We start from the raw sequence: 19,881 nt of genomic DNA on the forward strand, positions 1-19,881 counted from the left end.
CTGAAGTCCAGGCTCTTGATTGTGGAGAACGGAAAGCCCAGCTCTTGCCCACCCTTCCCCGTGTAGCACCATGCCCCACAGGGTTCTCCGAGGAACAGGGTGGTGTGAGTAGAGGCCAGGGGGCAGCACCAAGCATCCTCTCCTTGGCACCTGAGACAGCCTGACTTAGCCAGCTTGCCCATTTGAAAACACTCGCAAAACCCAGGCAGACTCAGTTCCTTTGAGGGGACACAACAGACTTCCATCCCCAGGCCGTCTGCCCAGAAGTTAGCAGACCTGGCACAGTGCCTGAGCCCTGGCTGCAGGCCAGCCCCCCCCACCACTGTGCCTGTCTGATCTGAGAAACGGACAAGGATGATGATTTGTGACTTCTTGGGGCTGCTATGCTTGACGAGTAGTGAGGGCCTGACAAATGACCTTTCTAGTCCCCTGAGGTCTGGGGAGAGAGGTCGGGGAAGCATGGAGGCAGCAGGTCTGGCCTCAACTTATGTCCCCATTTTTCTTCACCTTGATTAGAATCTGTAAGGCCTCCCTGCATCTGTGATTGTGGCCAACAGCTCAGTGTGGGGGGCGATTTTAGCCGCATATGTGACCACTCTCTCCTGGGCCTTGGCCACAGCAGCCCCAGAAGTGCAGCTGAATTCTCTCTAGTCCTGGAAACTGCCACACAATGTCCTGAAATTTGCTTGTCAGGGCCTTTGGTGTGTAACTTCATTTATTCATGTCTGGAGCAGAGACTCCAGTGACGGGTCAAAAGCTGTGCTGGACAGCAGGGTTTGCAGGTGGTTCGCTGAGGTCTCCAGGCTCCCTGAGGTTCGTCTTGCACTGGGCTACTTCCTAGCTTGCTGGTGCCCTTATGGATGGGCTCCCCTTGCCTGGGGTACCCACCTGCCACTGGGGCTCCCCATCCACCTGCACAGAGCACCTGGGGCTCTTCAGCAAGGGCTGAGGAGGAGCATGCCACGTTTGTGTGGGGCACAACCAGAGGAAGGAATGGAGCTCTAAGATCAGGAAGAGATCATTGCCCCCAAAGTGGCTTCCTGGCAGCCAGGACAGAAGGGTCCCTGGGGTTCTGTTCCCAGAAAGGACGCAAACCAGTGGCTTCTGCATTGGGGTGGACTCACACAGGGCTTTCTGTCGGGGCACAGAGAAGGACACAGTGGTCTATCCCAGCTTCCCAGTCCAGGCGGAAGACTACGGTGCAGTGCAGGAGAGCAGGCTCCGGGCCCCCAGGGTTCCCCTCAGAAGGGGAGGGGTCTGCCTGGATTCTTCCCACAGCCCTCCCTGCACATGGTTGAGTTGCCTCAGGTGGGGGCAGGGAGTTGCCCACATGGATAGAGAACTGGACAAGACTGGGTGATCCCAAGCAGGCGGGCCGCATTGCCAGTCCTCAGCTCTGGGAAGGTCTTCAGCTTTGCCACTGGGGACTATGCCGGCAAGGTGTGTGTAGTAGGTAGCAATGCTGTGGCTTTAATGGAGGCGCATCTATGACAGAATAAATACGTGGGGACAGATGGGGACTTGGGGGGCAGCTCCACTGACTTCTCCCTGGCCCACACTGGGCCCCGATGAGCACACAGGGCAGTGGGATCCTGCAGCCCTTCTGGAAGCCAGGCCCAGTCCAGAGTGGCTGACCCCACGGGCTAGGAGCTGACCTCAGGGCCCTTCACACCCCAAAATTCACCTTGAGTCAGACTTCATCTGCCCATCACTGTTGCCCAAGCACAAGCTCCAGGTGGCAGAAGGAGCCCCTTACATCAACCTGGGTGAGGGTGAAGGGTGCTGTGCAGCCCCCATGTCAGAGGGGCCTTGGCAAGGACCCAGTGGCCAGATCCATAAGGCATGCCAGGCTCCTGGCGGGTGGGGGACCCAAAACCAGCTCCCTGGTGGGCTCAACTCTCCCCACTGCTGGGCCCTGGCCAGGACCCCTGCCTCCTCCAGCCATGTCCTCATCCCGGAGTCCTGGCTTCCCACCCACACATCCACCCAGCAGAGAGTGTTGGCTAGGGTGCCTGCTTCCCTGTGGGACCTGTGTCCTCAGCAGTGAAATGGGGCGTTCAGAGCCCCCCACATCCCCACAGCTCTCTTCGGAGGCTCTGGGCCCCCTGCCCCTCAGCCAGCAGGCCTGAGTGTGGCTAGTGCAGTCTGCAATGGGCAGGTATGGTCATCTTCCGCGCATGGGCTGGCACCGCGTGGGCCCTCATATGTCGGCACCCAGCTCAGCGCACTGCTTGTCGGAGATGTGGGAGGCCAGGGAGTCGATGATGTCCAGCAGCAGCTGCTGGCTCAGGGAGCGCAGTGTGGGCAGCTTAGAGACCTGCGGAGGCAACCAAAAGGCCAAAACTCGATGGAACCGGATTCTCATGAGGGCCAGGGTGGGCTACGGAGTCTTCTGGGGGCTCAACCAGCTCAGGGCCCGGGCTGGCTCTGAGGGCGGGGTGAGGAATGGCCAGTGGGTGGGTGGCTCTGTCTGTTATCCCCAGGGCCCACTGCTGCAGAAGATGGCCAGATTCCAGCTACCCCCCAACCTGGCCAAGGCCACTGCCAAGGGGAAGTGGGTCCTGAAGATGAGAGTGGGTGGTGCGCACCGGGCGAGAGGGCCCTGACCTTGGTGAACTGGTGCACGATGATGTGCAGGCAGTGCCGCTTCATGTCCAGCGCCTGTGTCTTGTCAGCCGCCTCCAGGATCTGGAACGGCAGGTTCCCTGAGGTGCTGCCCCACCTCCCACCAACCTGCCCAGGTGCCAGGAGGCCCACGGGCGCGAGGTGATCTACCTGCAGCACGTTCTGCACCGTCACGTTCATCTCCAGGTTCTGCTTGCAGTACGCCTGCAGCCGGTTGTTGTAGAAGCCGTAGTAGTAGGGGGCCGCGAACAGGTAGCTGGGGGCTGGTTAAGGAGCTGCCGGCCAGTGGCTTAGCGGTTAAGTGCGTGCGCTCTGATGCTGGCGGCCCGGGTTCGGATCCCGGGCACGCCCCAAGGCACCACTTCTCCGTCCAACGCGAGGCCGAGTCCCACGTACAGCAACTAGAAGGATGTGAACCTATGACATACAACTGTCTACTGGGGCTTTGGGGGGAAAAAAATGAATAAATAAAATCTTTAAAAAAAAAAAAAAAAAAAAAGGAGCTGCCGGCCAAAGGAGCTCGTCCTCCCGCCCAGGGAGGCGGACCTGCCCTCCTCCCAGGGATGGTGCAGCTGGAGCCCCACGACCACTGGGGGCAGAGCAAACCTGAGATCGTGGCTGCCTCCTCCTGCTTGCTCAGAACCAGGGCGACCCGCCCCACCACAAGGGACAGGCACGGGGCTCCATGGGGAGTCAGGGGCCAGGGCCCCAATCCAGGCAGGACACTGACTTGCTCTCTACATGGACTCTGAACCACTTAGGGGTCAAAGGCCCCAGTCAAGATCCAGAGAAAACCAGAGGACCCTCTCCCCAGGAAAACAGCCACAGCACACTTGCAGAACTACCGGCGGCCTCAAAGAGCCCCCCAGGGCCTCCTCACCCACCACGTTCAGAGGCCACTGAAGTGACATGACCAGGAATCACTCCACGAGTCTGCTTGCCTGGCACACAGAGCGATGACTGACCCCTTCCCCTGGGCAGTCGTGAGGATCAACAACCCACCCATCCCTCTTGGCTGCAAACCCCTGCGTGCCAACCGACCAACTGCTTCAGAGGACCCTGGGAGAGCACCTGGCACCAGGAAACCCTGGGGAAACCGCCCAGCCAGGACCGGCCAGCTGGGCCCCAGAGCCGCCCAAGGTGGGCACAGGACCCCCAGTTGTGACCTGGGAGCAGCCTCGGAGGCAAGGATACAGCGAGTCCTCGGGCGGCATGTTGACCTCGCCATAGTAGATGTAACGCAGCATGGACTCGAAGGCCTGCCTGCTAGGCACCATCTCCCCGATGGAGATGTTCACCTGTCCGTCCTCGGGCATGAAGGACCGGAACATGGCCTCAAAGTAGCTGCAGACAGAGGGTGATGGAGGCCCAGCTCTCAGTGGGCGCAGCCAGCACCTGGGCCTGCCCTGCCCAGCGGCCTTATCCCCCACCCACCTGGAGCGGGCGGCCAGGATGGCTTTGTGGGCTGGCCGTGGGTGCCCGTCCAGCAGCAGCGTGATGTCACAGAACTCCGCGCCTGCCCCCTCCAGGTACGCCTTCATGTCCTGGATCAGAGACGTTCCTGGGGGGTTGTGGAGGGACCTGAGCCGGCACCTCCCACCTCCTACCAGATCCTGAGCCAGAGGGCAGCTTCTGACTCGGCACCCCACGGGCACCGCCTCCTGCACATATGCCCTTGTTGCCACCTGAACAAAGCTCCCACCCACAGGCCAGAGGCCTCACTCTGGCCCTCGAGGCACCACCAGGTCCTGTTGTCTTCTCTCCTCAGCCCTAAACACTGCCCCTCACAGTCTGATGTTTTCCCACATCAGCCCACTGAGCCCTCCTGGGCCTGACACACCTTGTGCGCCCACCATGTGTCTCCTGGAGCCAGTGGCCAGAGGCAGCACAGGCTCCAGGGAGAGTCGGGGGGTGAAGGAATCTGTGACGTCCCTTCCCAGGCTGGGTGGGGACAGGCAGGTGCCAGGACCGTGTGAGGTTGGCGGGCTGTGCTCACCCTCACTAGGCCCCAGACAGAGGGTGTGCCTAAGAGAAGCTCAGCGACTCCTCCCCACGACCCTGAGCAGTCACTCCCTTCAGAAGCCCTCGGCCCTGACGGCCCAGCCAGAGCAGGCACCCGCCCAGAGAGGTGCCCCATGTCCACCTCCAAGAGCAGGCTCGGGAGGTTCCCCGCCCTCGAGGGCACAGCCTGCAGTGGAAAGCCTGGTGCATCGGGGTTTCTTGCTTTCACTGAGTCTGAACTGCCTCCCTGTCTGCCCCTGTCCCCGTGCCCAGGGGAGCACTCTGGGGACCCCCCACACCCACCCTCCTCCCTGAGGGCCTGGCGGCTGCTTCCCTGGCTCCCAAGTCTCCAACCAAGATGAATGCTGCCCTGCCCCAGCCGCTCTCAGGGAAGGGGACCGGGGCTCCCTACCAATGTCCACAGGCTGGTCTGAGGGTGCGCGGGGGGGTGGCTGCTGCTTCCGACGCACGATCTCCACAATCAGTGGGGACGAAAGGCGCTCGAACTCCTTCATCATGATCACCTGGTTGAAGTGGGACTCCTTCACCACGAAGTTCAGGCAGTGCTCCTGGGACAGACAGGCCAGGGCAGGCGGGTGGGGTCAGGCCTCGGCCCTGGACAAGGCACCAGGCCAGGCAAGCGGCTTGCAGCAGTGGGTGGGTGGGCTGCCGCGCCACCCCTGCCCCGCACCTTGAGCTGGCCCAGCTGCAGCCTGGCGGCGCTCTCGCACACAACCAGTACGTTCTGCAGGTCTACGGAGGCCTCGATGTACTGCCGGCACAGCTGCTCCAGGCGGCACAGCTGGAAGCTCAGTGCCAACTTGTACACGTCCATGATGAGCAGCACGTCCTCCACGTGGCCTGAGCCAAGAGCTCCCTGAGCCTTGGACCACAGGGAGAGGGAGCAGGGGACGGGGAGGGGAGGATAGGGCCCAGGGCTCCCTCCACGGATGAGGATAGGTTGGGGCCGACAGGCCAGCACAAGGCCTTGGGAGTCCCAAGCAGCGGCTCAGCCATACGCAGGTGATCATGAGTGATTGCATGATCAGTCTGAGCCTCAGACTGCTCACCTGCTAAGCAGGGCTGCTCCAACCCCAGCCCATTCCCGTTCCATCACCACCCCAGGCGGACCTTTCCGAGGGTATTTGATCTTGTCGGTGTAGAGGAACTGCATGAGGACCTCAAAGGGCCGGGCCTCGGCCTCGCGGATAGCCACGTGCAGCAGGGGCAGCCGGACCCCACCCACAGCTGTACCAGGGGCCTCCCTGGGAGCTGGGGCTGCCTCCTCTTCCAGCTTCTGTGGGGAGAGGTGGGGAGTTCAAGGGTGCCCCACGGATGCCGCTGCTGCCCGGGCCAGGTGGGCTGGGGCAGGCACCTCACCTGGGCCAGTCGCTCCTGGGCCAGTCGCTCCCGCGCCTGCACAATCTTCCTGCGGAGCCAGCGGCTCCGCGCCGTGACAATGGCCACATGGCCCTGCACGCACTCCTCCTTCTGCAGTGAGAACACTGCCTTGGTGGAAGGCACAGGACCCTCACCCAGGGGGGCCAAGGCCCAGCCAGCTGGGGCAGGACCCCAGGACTCCAGGCACCAGTGGGCTGCCAGCCGCTCACAGGCGGGGCCGGGCACAGGCAGGGCACCCACCTCACCCAGCACGAACTCCACGTCGCAGAACTGGCGGCTCTCCCACAGTCGCCCGTAGTCCTCGTGCAACGTGCACTTGGGGTAACAGGAGAACTGCAGGAGGAGACCCCATGTTGCTGAGGGAAGCCACTGCTGGCCTTGCTCTGCCCTCTCCAGGCCACAGGTGCCCTTGAGGCCCCGGTGCCGAGCCCAGCTCAGCCCAGCTCCCTCCACTGACCTGGGCCAGCCCACAGGCCTCCACTGGCTCTGCTGTGAGCCCCCACACCCCGCCCTGCACTGAGGCTCCTCAGACTGCCCTCAGCCTAGAGGCCCCATCCCAGCTGCCCGACTCCTCAGAAAGGCTGCTGTCCCACCAGGTGCAGCTCCAGCTCTGGATGCTCTCGGCCAGGCCCCGCCCCCACCCACTGAGCCGCAGTTTCCCTCCCAGGGCCCCACTGCAGAGTCAGCCATGTGGCAGCGCCTGCCCTGCAGGCCGGGAGCCCCACCTGGAACCTGTACATCTCCCCGCTGCGGATGTTGTTGTCCACAGTGCCCCCGAAGATGTACATGGCGTCCGAGATCACGGCCGCCGCGTGGAAGAGCCTTCCGCTGGGCAGCTGGGTGAAGAGGGAGACAAGTCAGGAGGGTGGTTCAGGGGGTGGGGTCTCCAGCAGCAGGGCTGGCTGAGGCCTGGAGCTGGCCAGGCTGTGGGCAAGGATATGGCACCAATGGCCTTGAAGGAGGGACCAGAGAGCAGGGCCCCAGGCGCAGCACAGGGTGGGAGGTGGGACCTGTGTGGGTGGTGGGCAGGACAGGCCCCTGTGGACCCATGGAGTGGACAGAGCAAGTGCCTGGTCTCACGTGCAGCACCAATGTGGCCCGGCCAGCAGGGCATGGGTTCCTGGCCCTCGCCTCACTTGCTGTGTGACCCCAACAAATACTTCTCTGAGCCTCGGTCTCCCCATCTGTGAGAGAAGCCAATCACAGGACCGGCTTCAGGCGATGACAGAGCAGTAACAATGGCACCAGCTCTCACCTCTGAGGCTGGCGGGGCGGGCTGCTTGGCTGTGGTGGTGCCAAAGTCCAAGCCGAACACATCTCGGGACTTCTTGAAGCCGCCCCGCTCCTCAGAGGCCAGGGCGGATGCCTCCTCGGAAGCAGACGCTCGCTCTGGCACCTCAGCCCCGCTCACCTGGTGGGGAGAGACGTGCAGGTGTGGGACCAGTCAGCAGGGGTCGGGCAGGCACCAGAGACCTCCTGCCACCCCTGCCCGAGAGTGCTGTGGGGACAAGTGTGGGAGGGGGAAGAGCCACAGCAGGAGTGCACTAGCAGCAGGCCTGAAAGGCGTCCCGGAGAACGTCCTCTACACGGTGCAGACCTGATGGGAAGTGGAAGGCTAAAAGCTCACAGGCTGCAAGATGGAGAACAGGCCAGAGGGACCCCAGGCCCAGGGTCGGGCCAGGGCAGGTGTCCAGGGCTGAGGACCCCGGGCATCCTGGCCTTGCTGCTGCTGTGGTCTAGAGCCCTGGGAGCCCTCTGAGGCTGTGAGGGGCTGGGGAGGAGGTGGCAGCAGGTGGATCAGGACCCCCCCAGGCTACACACCCTGGGTCCCCCTCTGCCCACCGTCTTTGGCCTGGCAGCACTCACCTCGCTGTCCGAGCTGGGCTGGACGACCTCCCAGGTCTGGAAGTCCACGTCATAGCAGTGCAGCTCATTGGGCAGCGTGTTGTCAGCTGCACCCCCAAACACATAGAGGTGGCGGTCAAAGGCCACCATGGTGTGCCCGTAGCGCCGCTGCGGAGGTGGCGGGGAGCCCCGGAGCAGGTGCTCAGTGGGGATGCGTGTCCACCTGGGGGCATGGGACAGTGAGCCAGTGCCGGGCGGGGGCTCCTGCTCCCCCACAGCCCCCACCAGGGCTCCGAGGCCCCCACTGTGGGCCCCGGCTGGGAAGTGCTTTGCAGCCCCTGGCAAGGCCAGTCCGGGCCAAGGGAGGGCCTCCAGCATGTACCCAGTGTCCCACACCCCATTTGGCCCTGGCACCAGCTCGCCTGGCTCCACGCAGCCCACCATGGGGTCCTGCCGGAGCAGGCAGCAGGGCGGGAGGGGTGGCATCAGAGCACTCTCTGGGGAATGGAGTCTTGCACTGACATGTCCACCACCCCGATATGTGGGATGATCCCCACGGCCAAGTCCCCACCCCAGGAGCTGCCAGAACCCCACGTCCCGATGCTACCCCTGCAGTGCTCTCCACCCTTCACGGGCTTCCCAGCAGCTCCCAGCAAATCCTCTCTTTGTTAAGTCAGCCAAAGAACCCACACAGGTCCTGGGCAGGCACGGCCGTGCCATCTGCTCCGTGCTGCCCCCGTGCCCTGCATGTACTGGGTTTGAGAGGTGCCCACGCTGCCGCTGCCACAGGGAGGTTGTCCAGCATGCAGGAGATGTGCCTGAGCAAAGCCCCCCTCCAGATGGCCAGTGCCCAGAATGCCCATCTGGGGGCCAGGTGGAGTGGGGTGCTCTGCAAGAAACCCCAGTGCTAAGCATCTCACACCTGCAGCCTTCTGTGTGGCCCCATGGGAGATGGCATCCATGTGATGTCCACACAACAGGGTCTGCCCACCTACACATGGCCTAAAAAAGACCAGGGTGTGTTTGCTCCCACCTCTCTGTGTGGGGGAGCTGGGCAGGAGGCTCCCTCGGGGACCAGAGGGGCGCTGGCCTGTGAGGAAGGTGGCCCCACACTGGCTCCACCCCACAGGGCCTCCTGCTGCCAGCAGCCACCAGGGTCTCCCAAGACCTGTCCTGGGCTGCTGCCGGTGGCCACGTCTCCCCCGGTTTTCTTCCTACCTGTCCACTCTGCCCCAAGCTGCAGCTCTGCCCCCAGCTCCGGGCTGGGCCCTCACCCCACAGCCCTCTGCCCTCTACTGCGGCCCCACAGCTCTGGGCAGCCTTCGGGCCCTGTGTCCTCTCCCAATGCCAGTGCCTCCCTGAGGACCCCCTCGCAGAACAGCCACCTGCCCACCTGGCCAGAGCCTGTGTGTCTCCCCACCCCTCCCCACATCTGGGCACACCTGGCCTCTGCTTCCCAACTTCTCCCACCCCTCACCTCCCCAGAGGTCTGCTCCACCTGTGCCAAGCTCTCCATGCTGCCCGCCATCCTGAAGACCGAGGCCAGGACAGAGAGCTGGCCTGTGTGCAGTATGGCTCTCCTCCCAGGCCTGGCCATCCTGGGACAGCAGAGCTGGGCAGGGGTCAGTGGTGTTCCCTCTGCCTGGGATGCCCTGCCCTTCCTCCTTCCCAGCTGACACCCCTGGCCTCTAGGGCAGCTCCAAGTCCCCTCCCCAGCCTCCCTGACCTGCAGCCAAAATTCCCTGTTCCCCTCCACTCACTGCCCGAGCCAAAGCCTGGCCCATACCACCTCCAGGGCTCTGTCCCCATCACAGGGGTCAGGGGCTGGCCAGCAGCCAAGGAAAGCAGAGGCTGGAAGCTCCCAGGGCCTGTGCACCGCTCCGGTCTTCTGCCATTGTATGAGATCTGTGCCAGCCACATTTGTTACCGGTGGCACTGGCTAGGCCATTCATGGGGCAGGGGGCGTCCTTCACACTGGACGAAGAGTTGGACTGGCCCAAGACCTATCTTGCTGAGCTGCAGTCACACCCAAGGGGCCTGCGGGGGCCTCTTGCCCAGTCTGTATGAAGGCACCCACAAATCGCTGCTCCGTGAGGGCAGCCTGCCCTGGGTACGTGGGAGTTCGCAAGAACAACTCCAGATGCAGGCATGGGGCGCTGACCGCAGGCCCCACCACCAGGGCACTCACGTCTTGTCCTTGAATTCAAACTGGAAGAGGTTGTTGGTTATCTTGGCTCCGCTCTGCCCTGAGAACACAAACATCTTGTCCCGGCACACGGCCACGGGGAAGTTGCAGCAGGAAGGCGGGATCTCGCCGCTCTGGGCCACCTGGGGTGGGGAAGGCAGCTCAGCCCAGGGCCTCCCAGGCCCCGGCACACATGGCTGCGGCCTACACTGCTGAGGTGGGACCGCCTGACTTCTTGAAACTTCTGTGAATGAAGGTTCACAGATTAATTTTTGCAGAACAGCTTAAAGCCCCACCTCGCCCACCTAAATGGGCCCAATTTTGAACAGTTGAGGCAAAAATCATCACTACAGGGGAAAGAAACCCCAAGGGAAAAGACAGTGGAGCAATCGGACAGACTGCCTGGAAACAGCAGCAAGCAGGACACCTGACAGCATGTTGCCCACGCTAAGTTCAAGCAAGGGTGGATTATACCCACACCGCATCAGCCCCCAGGACGTGCTGCCAGCTGAGGCACAGTGCCCTCGGTCACCAGGTAACTGCCACTGGAACTGGTAGTGAGGGCTGGACAGGAGGTTGGTGGGGAGAGCGAGGCCAAGGACAAGGCTGGGCTTTAGCAAGGGGGAAAAAGCCACCTCCGCCTCGGCCCACCCCGGCCCCTGTGCCCCTCACCTCCCCACCTCCCCTGTCTCATCCCAGCCCCCCAGGCCCCTCACCTCCCTGCCTCCCCCGCGCCATCCCGGCCCCCTGTGCCATTCACCTCCTCGCCTCCCCTGCCCCATCCCAGCCCCCGCAGGCCCCTCACCTCCCCACCTCCCCTGTCTCATCCCAGCCCCTGTGCCCCTCACCTCTCCACCTCCCCTGCCCCATCCCAGCCCCCAGGCCCCTCACCTCCCCACCTCCCCCTGCCCCCTCCCCGCCCCCAGGCCCCTCACCTCCCCACCTCCCCTGCCCCATCCCAGCCCCTGTAACCCTCACCTCCCGCCTCCCCGTCCCCATCCCAGCCCCCAGGCCCCTCACCTCCCCACCTCCCCTGCCCCATCCCAGCCCCCAGGCCCCTCACCTCCCCACCTCCCCTGCCCCATCCCAGCCCCCAGGCCCCTCACCTCCCCACCTCCCCCTGCCCCATCCCAGTCCCCTGTGCCCCTCACCTCCCTGCCTCCCCCGCCCCACCCCGGCCCCCCGGGCCCCTCACCTCCTCCCAGCATGTGAGCTCCCGGTCCTGGAGGCCAATGGTCCACATGTCGTTCAACCTGCAATAGGACAGAGGCATCAGGACCCCCACAGCTGGGGCTGGCTGTCTGGGTGGGCCTGGGCCTGGGCCTGGCCAGGAGAGAGGGCTCCAGAGAACAACACTTCTGGTGGGACTCTGACCAGGGGACTCAGAGCAGCCATGAGGTGGGAGCTTCAGTTGACGGGGGGGCCACACGAAATCCCTGCCATTCCAGGCCCACCACCCAGCCCAGACAGGAATGAGTGGCCTCATTCACAACTTCTAGGGCAGTGTGGCAGGCTCAGCCACTCCCTCAGCTGACCCCAGGGCTAGGAGAGGACCTCTGGGAGGCACCACTCACAGAAAGCACCACTGACACTGCATCATCTGCAGTTTCCGTAAAGCTGACGTTCCAGGGAATGAGCACGTGCTACTTTTATATTCAGAAAAATAGAGCAAGGCCAATTTTCTACAGTAAGGAGGAAAACGCCTGTGACGTAGGCAAGAGCCCTGTGTAGCCCCCCCATAGGGGAGGGGCCGGGGCTGAGCCCTGCCACTGCCCTCCTCCTGCTCACTCAGCCCTCAGGGTCATTCACTGTGGGCCTGAGTATTCTCACTCCAGCAATTCAAATGGCCACCTGCCCGCAGCCCCGGCTCTGATGACACCAGCTCTGGCCCCATTGCTGAGAAGACCAGCACGCCGTCAAGACAGCTGCACAAACAGGGGCCAGGCTTGCCACCTCCTCAGATGCCCCAGGAGGCGCCTCAGGGTGCCAGTCCTGCTGACCTCTGTGGGGGTCGGGCAGGGCTCCACTCACTGCCCATCACCCTCTTCCCGCCACCCCATCCACACACCCACCCTCCTGAGAAGCCCTAACCTGGGCCCTCCCGTGCCAGGAAGGCCCACTCGGTGCCTCTGTACACTTACGGGGCGCTCAGAGTCAGGGTGCACGGGCCAGCCACCACCTACCTGGCATTGCCATCGTAGCCAGCAAAGATCCACAGCTTGTCACTGTACACTGTGGCACCGTGGGCTGACCTAGCAACTGGCAACCTGGAGCGTGAAGGGGGGTGGGGAGTGAGGCAGCTAGCGCAGACCCAGCCTCACAGCCCATGAGGCTGGTGCAGGGGTCACAGCCCTGCGGATCCTGCCAGGGCCCCGGGGCTGCCATGCCCACATCTGCTGACACCGGGGCTCTGGGGACTCCAGCCGGGACACTGAGAATAAGCGACAGCAACAGAGGCTGAGCTCATGAGGCACGGGCCAGCTGGATGAGGAATTCAGGCATCCACAGGACACAGAGCCCTCTCCCAGCCACCACCAAAATATCACAGGACCAGAGAAGCGCCTAACAGCAGGACATTCAAGTCCCTTCTACCTTCTAAAAGGAGGGAATCTGAGAGCTGGGAGGAGGCCGAGGACAGGCAGCCGGGAGTTAGCACCAACTCCCAGCTCCCCGCTGTGTGCCCCAGGCCTCTAAGCCTCGGGCTCTTCATCTGTAACGCTACAGGGGCCAGATCCCAGGCCCGCTGTTCCCCAGACCAGGAGTGGGAGCCATCAGGAAAACCCCCAAAGGTTTCAGTGAAGTATCTCACCGGCCTTCAATTTTCCACTCCGTCCACTGCCCAGTTGCAAACTTGTATTCAAAGAGGTCATTTTTATTCTTCAAATTAGAATTGGAATAAATGTCCCCCGTGTAGCCCCCTGGGTAAAGAGAGTGAAAACCTATCACACCCAAAGGCAGCGTTTCAGAGTCTTCAAACCCCAGAAGGTGGGGGCAGAATCTGGCCCCACCTAATATGTATTCCAGGACTCCCCCCATAAACCTTGGGGAGCACCTACTGCATGCCTGCCTCTATGCCAGGCTCCGGGGACACAGCCATGAGTAGAACCGCGTTCCCTGCCCTTGGCGGAAGGCTACCTTCGGGCCCAGTCACGGAGGCAGACAATTCCAATCCCAGGAGATCAGGACGGTTAGGGAAAGGGGCCCAGGCGAGGCGCCTAACCCAGCACAGGAACTTAGAGGACTCGGGCAGAGAAAGCCGAGGGGCGGACAGAGAGAGGCCGGCTGAGGCCAGCACACAAGCCCAAGGCTTGGTGGGAGGGCAGGGGTGCCACGGGCCAGAGGAGAGAGGCAGCTCACCAAAGACGAACATGCTGCTCCCGTAGACGACAGCCGAGTGGTGGTAGCGGGGGGCTGGCGGGGTCCCAGTGGTGAAGGCCCTGGGGTACGGGGGCAGGGAGTGTCAGCAGAAGCCAGCTGTGCGGTCCACGGTCACAAGGCAGTGCCTGCCACTCCCATGCTTCCTTTTAATTTTGTATTTTGAAGGTAATAATTGTTTCATTATAGAAACTTAAACAAAAATCGCCAGTAAGGAAAAAACAAAAAACCAGCCTAAAACTTATCTCAAGGTCTCTCCTCACATCTCTGCTATGTATATTTATGCCTCTGAGTAACTTTTTTAAATGGAATCACGTAGCAGGTATTTTGTAATCTGCTTTTTCAACTGAACAGTAGAATGTGACTAGGTCTTCACGCTACTCTAAAATCATCTAGACCCGCATTCTCACAGCTGTGCTGTATTCCGCAGCATGTATTCTGCAACAAATTTTGTTTATTGAATTAAAAACCTATTTATACTGCTTTCCCAGGGCTGCTCATTTTTAGAGTTTTATACGTAAGCAATTTTTAACAAAGAATTGTAAAGTCTTCAGAGTGACTTTTTAAATTGATCTGTAGCTGTGTGCCGCCATGTTGGAGAATCCAGTGGGAGAGAAACAACACATGCACTTCTGCTCCAATCCCAGCGCCACCTGGGTCTCCCGGGCAGAGAGTGGACGGCCTGAAGTGACGCCACCCAGGCGTGCCAGGCTCGGCAGCTGTGAGTCCCGGCCCTGGACGTCCTCCTCCGTCAGAGGGGGGCAATGAGACCCCATCCCAGAGTGCTGCTGGGGACCGAGAGGGCGGCACACAGAGCTCCTGCACGGAGCAGGGCACTCGAGCAGCTCAGTGGGTCTGCGCTCCTGCCCGAGCAGATGGCAGAGCTCAGAAGGAGGCCCAGCATCTCCTAATCCCGGGATCCATTTCTCCCCCTCAGCTCTGAGCTGCTCCCCAGCAGGGGCTGGACTGGAATAGATGGGCACAAATATGCAGTGCTCAGAGAGGGTAGATGTCTTGCCCAAGGTCACACAGCTGGGGAGGGCCATCTGTGGGAGGGAGGCCAGGGCCCGCCTGCTGCCCACTGCTCATGTGGGGTCTCCTGGCAAAGGATGGGCCCCACAGGGCAGGGAGGGGAGGGGAGCCACTGCTGCCAGCCCCTGGGCAGCACCCTGCAGCAGCGGAGTCCATCCTGGAAGGACCCATCAGCCGATGGCTACCATGTTGACTCCCACAGCAGCCCCCGGCCCAGGAGACAGGCCTGGTGACTGAAAGGCTCTCCCAGGGCAGAATTTAAGGACCCGCAACTGGATCAAACAGATCCTCTTAATTAACAGGATTCAGAACATCAATCTCAGAAAAGAAACCCAGGAGAGAGGGAAACGCTAAGGGTGGCTCTGGGCGTGGCACCCCTGGGGCCGCTGTCATTGCCCCCTGAAGCTTCTCTCCAGCTTTCCATGATGAGCAGATTCTGCTGGCAATCAGGGCCCAGCACGGTGCTACCATGTCCTAGGAGAAAGAGCAGGGACCTGGAGGTGGAGAGGCCACCCACCTGCACCAGGAGCAGTCCTTCACGTCAAACCGCAGGAGGTCGTTGAGCATCGTCTTCCTGAAAGACAGCCAGGGAGAGGTGGCTTCAGTCCTGGTCTGCTCTGGAGGGTGTTGCTCCACCAGGACCCAGGAGATGGACACTGCGGCCCGGGGTCGGGGTTGGGGGGAGCTGTTTTGAGGGACTTAGCCAGGGCTAGACAACCAGCTGATGCCCAAGGGACCAGAGAGGTGACCGCAAAGGAAGCTCCCCAGCTGGTGCAGGCACCAGGGCTGCCACATAGGTGGGACCAGCTTGCCCGGGGTCAGGACCAAACCAGGATCCCAGCCACCCGGCAGCTGACTTGAGGGCTCACACGTCACCCCAGGCTCCAGAATCCTAGCTGGCACTCCCACTCACGTGTCCCAGCGCCCCCTCTCTGAGTCTGTGCCACCACAATGCAGATGCTTGCCCACATCTCAGGGGAGGCCCCCTCCCTTCTCTCTGATCTTCCTGCCACCTTGTTATCAAAAAGCCAATGTAATGACTACTTTAAAGATATGATATTTGGAAAACAAATCCACCAGCCATGGCACCACCTAAGAAGACCTGCCTTAGGGCTGGCCCGGGGGTACAAGCCGTTAAGTGCACGCGCTTCGGTGGCCAGAGGTTCACAGGTTGGGATCCCGGGCCCGCACCGACGCATCGCTTGTTAAGCCATGCTATGGCGGCATCCCATATAAAAGTAGAGGAAGATGGGCAAGGATGTTAGCTCAGGGCCAATCTTCCTCAAGAAAAAAGGGGAGGATTGGCATCAGATGTTAGCTCACGGCTAGTCCTCCTCACAAAAAAAAAAAAAAAAGAAGACCTGCCTGTTCTCACCCAGCCCTTGTCAGTAAGAGGAGAGAAGGGCATCAACCCAGCGGGAGCCCAGCACCTCCTGCAAGCCAGGCAGGGCCCTGCCTTGCTCAGTCTACACCAGGAGCTCTCTACGTCTATTTACAGAAGAGGAACCAGCCTGGGAGATAAAAGGGCCTGCCTGAGGCCATGGGACAGGAAGCCAGGAGCTGGGAAGCAGGGGTGTGACTGTAATCCACCCCTCTCCCATTTGCCCTTCCTCCTCCCCACGCCCAATGCTGAGGAGGCCTTCTTTCTTTCTACCCAGTCTTTACAAAGTTGCAACTAGAGTGAGACAAATTTGTATCCTGTCTCTCAGTGTCACATCGTAGCAAACTCTACCTGCTACAGAATATACCTGGGGATGATCCCACCCACTGCCCTGTGCTGGACACCAGGCCTGTTCTGGGTTGAAGGATTCTCGTTAAGGCTGCAGTAAACATCTGTGGGCAGATGCCTCTTCCTTATTCCATTCCCTTGTGTGACAAAAATTTTTTTAATTCTCTGGGTGCTGGGATACAGGTCTCACCCTGGCGGAGGAGACAAATAAACATCTATGTGCTCTGCGGACCAATGGAGACTGTAAGATGTGCAGAAGAGCAGGGGGGTGCTGCCAGCTGGTCCAGTTGGTCCGGGTGGTCTGGGAAGGCCTCACTCAGGAGACTCAGAAGAGGAGCAGGAAGGAGGGAACAGTCAGTGCAGAGGCCTGAGCAGGAGGATGCTTGGTCCAATGAGAACACAGCAAGGCGGTATGCCCTGTGCAGTGCCGGACGAGGGCAGAGGAGCAGTGCGGACACGCGGACTGCCAGGAGGGCTTGGGCTTTTACTCAGAGAGAGGTGGGGAGACATCTCAGGTTATGAGCCAAGGAGGAACATGCTCCAACTTGCATTTTCAAATGGATCCCTCTGGCTACTCATGGGGAAAGAGGGGGAGACAGGCTGGAAGCCACGGGGCATGCCTAAGGAGACCATTCTGCCTAGTCTGCAGGTCCTCATGGGGTCCTGCGTACCCCACCAGCCCCACATCAGCTCCCCCAGGGAGTCTTGCAGCACCAATCAGAAGCCAGCCCTCCCTGGGCTTCAGGCCAGGTGCTGTGGTTGAGAGCCGGAGACAGGACTCAGGCAGGATCAGTCGTGTGCAAACACTGCATCCTCAGCACAAGGAAACCTCTGTCTCGAGCCCCTCACAGCCTTGTGCTCACTGACCCTCGGGAGTACCCTGAAAAAGCAGGCATGTGGCCACCCTCACACACAGAGGAGGAGACCGGGGTGCAGTTCATGCTGTCAAGCTGCCTGCCCTGAGCCCTGTCTATCCAGGAAACCAAGCTTCCGCACCACGTCCAGCAGGCTCGGGGGGCAGCCCTGGCCTTTCCAGAGCACATCAACGAATGAATGAGGGTGGGAAGCCCCACCTAGACTCCAGACCGGTGCTGTTTCGCACTCTCTTACCTCCAGGCCATTGCCCACACTGATCCCTCTGCTTGGCACACTCCTCCTCTTTGCCTGGCTCACTCCTACTCATCTTTCAAGTCATCAGCCCCTCCAGGAAGGCTTCTCTGATGGACCAGATCCCCCTCTCCTGGTCCAGAACAAGCATGCCTGCTGCGCCTGCGCCCAGGACTTGGCATGGCCCAGCCTACCCTAAGACAGCTCTTTCCCTCTGGGTAGGTCCAGCTCCTGGGGGCTGGGTCATAGGGAAACATGTCAGGAAAAGGAAGCGGCTGCAGAAACCAAGAGTTCATCTTGGCCATTACCTTTCACCAAAGGACCCCAGCCACAACTGAACTGGGCACATCCCCAGTGCATGGCATGGAGGTGTGCCCCCCAACAGAACATCAGGCAGTTGCCAGGTAAGTTGTTTGCCAGGAATTTATAGCAATGAGAGAAAACTCTTACAAAAAGTGAAAAATATGGGAAATAAATGAAACTGTGTCCTCCATACGTTCTCAGCTGCCATGTGAGCATGTGGAGGAGCCCAGAAAGAAGTGCAGGGAGGGAAGTGCACCCTGGCAGAGGTAGCAGCCAGGGCAGATGTGTTTCTTCCAAGACTGTGTCCACTCACTCAGAACCAGAGGGACATTTGTCTCCTGAGCATGTGATACCCACTGGATGCTGCGCTGAGGGCCCTGAATGTGATGAACCTCGCAGATGGGGAAACTGAGGCTGGGTGCTTAGCTGACATCTGGAAAGAGCATGGAGCTGCAGAGGCCCAGTCTGAACCATCATGCTTCTCCCTCCCTGGTCCAAACACCGTGATGCTCAGACTCACTCACCCATTGTCTCCACCAAACACATAGATGGCATCTTTATAGGCCACCACTGTGTGCTTGCTGCGCCTGGAAAGAAAGGAGGGGTGGGTAGCAATGAGGCCAGGACCCTCCTGGGGGCACCCAAGGAATGAGACTAAGATCTGGGGCTGCCACAGAAGTTAGATAACATCTATCAGCTGCCCAGATCAATGGAGACCCCTAAATTCCAACAGTACCCCAAAGGACCCTGCAGGTGAGGAGCCCTGACACTGCCCTGGGACTCTCTGGACTCCCCCATCACACTGCAGAGCACCTGGGACCCCCACTCGAGACCCACAAACACAACTTAACTCTAGCACCCTGCCCCGGGCCACCCCGTTCCGAGACTCCCTCAGAACCCCCTCCTCTGCCCTGGACACCGTTCTGGACACCACCACTCCCCGCCTCCCCCCCATTACCGGGACATACTCAGGACATCACGCCCCAGCTTCGCCCCTGGACCCCCGCCATGGGACCCCCTCAGACAACTCGTCCCGTCACCAAGGCCCCCTGAGCCCCGCCTTACCGGGCCCCCACGAACTCGTCGCAGGGCGGGAGGCGCCGCCAGCGATGCACTGTCTCGAAGGGCCCAAAGTTGAGCGTCAGGTACTCGACACTGTCCGAGCAGCTGTGGTCAAAGTCCACGCTCGGGGCTACCTTGGACCGCGCGCCGCCTGCCAGGGCCCCGGCCCCGATCGGACCCCCCGAGCCGCCCGGCCCCGCCATCCCGGGTCCACGCCCGATCGGCCACCGGGTCCGCGGGACGTGCGGCCACCGCCCCGGGCCTCCCCCGAAGGACTACATTTCCCGGCGAGCTTTGTGCCGACCGCGCGGCACTTCTGGCCGGCGCCCCACTCTCGCCGGCCCGCACTTCCCGGCAAGCCTAGCGCTCCTCGAGACGCCGCGGGTCCGGGAGGCACCGGCGTCGGGATCCTGCGGCAAGCGCGACACCTTATGGGAAACGTTTCCTGCGAAGTATGAGGGCCCGGTTCCCCCTTCCAATGAACACGGTATCAGGTCCCCAGCCCTGTCCCGGTGCCTGCCAGGCCCACGCCGCCCGGAGGTCGGCCACATTTCCCGGCATGCCCTGTCTGCGCGTGGCTCCGGCCTTGATCGTCCGCCGCTCCCGGGATCCCCGGTGGAGGGTTCCGGGCTCTCAGCGGCCTGCGAGGAAGCCCAACTATCCCCTTCCTGCTTGCGCCCCCAGTTCTGGCCCCCCGCGTCTCCCCTCGGCACTCCTATTGTCTGGGAGGCAGAGTGGCGCAGAGGCTCTGGATTCTCATTCCTACTTAATAGCAGAGCCTCAGGTTCTTTACCTGAGAAATGGGGATTCGGGAAGCTCTGGCTGCCATGAGAAGCATGGGGTCTGTCTCAGGACCCAGGCTCTACAGCCATAAGTGGGTTGGCCGGCTCCGTGGCTTAGCGGTTAAGTGCGCGCGCTCTGATCCTGGCGGCCCGGGTCCGGATCCCGGGCGCGCCCCGAGGCACCACTTCTCCGTCCAACGCGAGGCCGAGTCCCACGTACAGCAACTAGAAGGATGTGAACCTATGACATACAACTATCTACTGGGGCTTTGGGGGGAAAAAAAATGAATAAATAAAATCTTTAAAAAAAAAAAAAAAAGTGGGCAAATGCCCCCAAACTGCCAAGCGGGAGCTGCCTCTGGCCTCTCAAGTAGCACTTCTTGTCTCAAGCCCTTTGTGTGTGCTGTCCCCTTCACCTGGAGTGCACTTCTTTC

At 61.3% G+C, this 19,881-nt stretch overlaps 1 protein-coding gene across 3 annotated transcripts; it reads right to left on the bottom strand.

Moving 5' to 3' along the window:
* Positions 1-1,445: 1,445 nt before the first annotated feature.
* Positions 1,446-19,310, bottom strand: LZTR1 (leucine zipper like post translational regulator 1). 3 transcript variants are annotated; one of them, XM_087423791.1, is made up of 21 exons: positions 18,669-19,310; positions 18,128-18,190; positions 14,982-15,038; positions 13,415-13,494; positions 12,867-12,975; positions 12,241-12,324; positions 11,253-11,310; positions 10,061-10,200; positions 7,894-8,095; positions 7,283-7,438; positions 6,753-6,863; positions 6,268-6,360; positions 6,007-6,117; positions 5,758-5,923; positions 5,318-5,487; positions 5,039-5,150; positions 4,060-4,186; positions 3,820-3,969; positions 2,776-2,881; positions 2,608-2,688; positions 1,446-2,317 (listed from the first exon to the last, which is right to left on the bottom strand). In XM_087423791.1, the coding sequence occupies exons 1-21, from the start codon at positions 18,866-18,868 to the stop codon at positions 2,201-2,203; spliced, it is 2,493 nt and encodes an 830-aa protein (XP_087279917.1). In that variant the 5' UTR covers positions 18,869-19,310; the 3' UTR covers positions 1,446-2,200. The 3 variants fall into 3 exon arrangements, with proteins under 3 accessions (XP_087279917.1, XP_087279916.1, XP_087279918.1); XM_087423790.1 differs by having other exon boundaries at positions 5,039-5,195; positions 18,669-19,307; XM_087423792.1 differs by lacking the exon at positions 18,669-19,310 and adding an exon at positions 16,384-18,036 and having other exon boundaries at positions 5,039-5,195.
* Positions 19,311-19,881: the final 571 nt, after the last annotated feature.

This window comes from Ceratotherium simum, chromosome 35, assembly GCF_057802395.1.
Source record: "Ceratotherium simum simum isolate JZ-2026a chromosome 35, ASM5780239v1, whole genome shotgun sequence".
Lineage (NCBI taxonomy): Eukaryota > Metazoa > Chordata > Mammalia > Perissodactyla > Rhinocerotidae > Ceratotherium > Ceratotherium simum.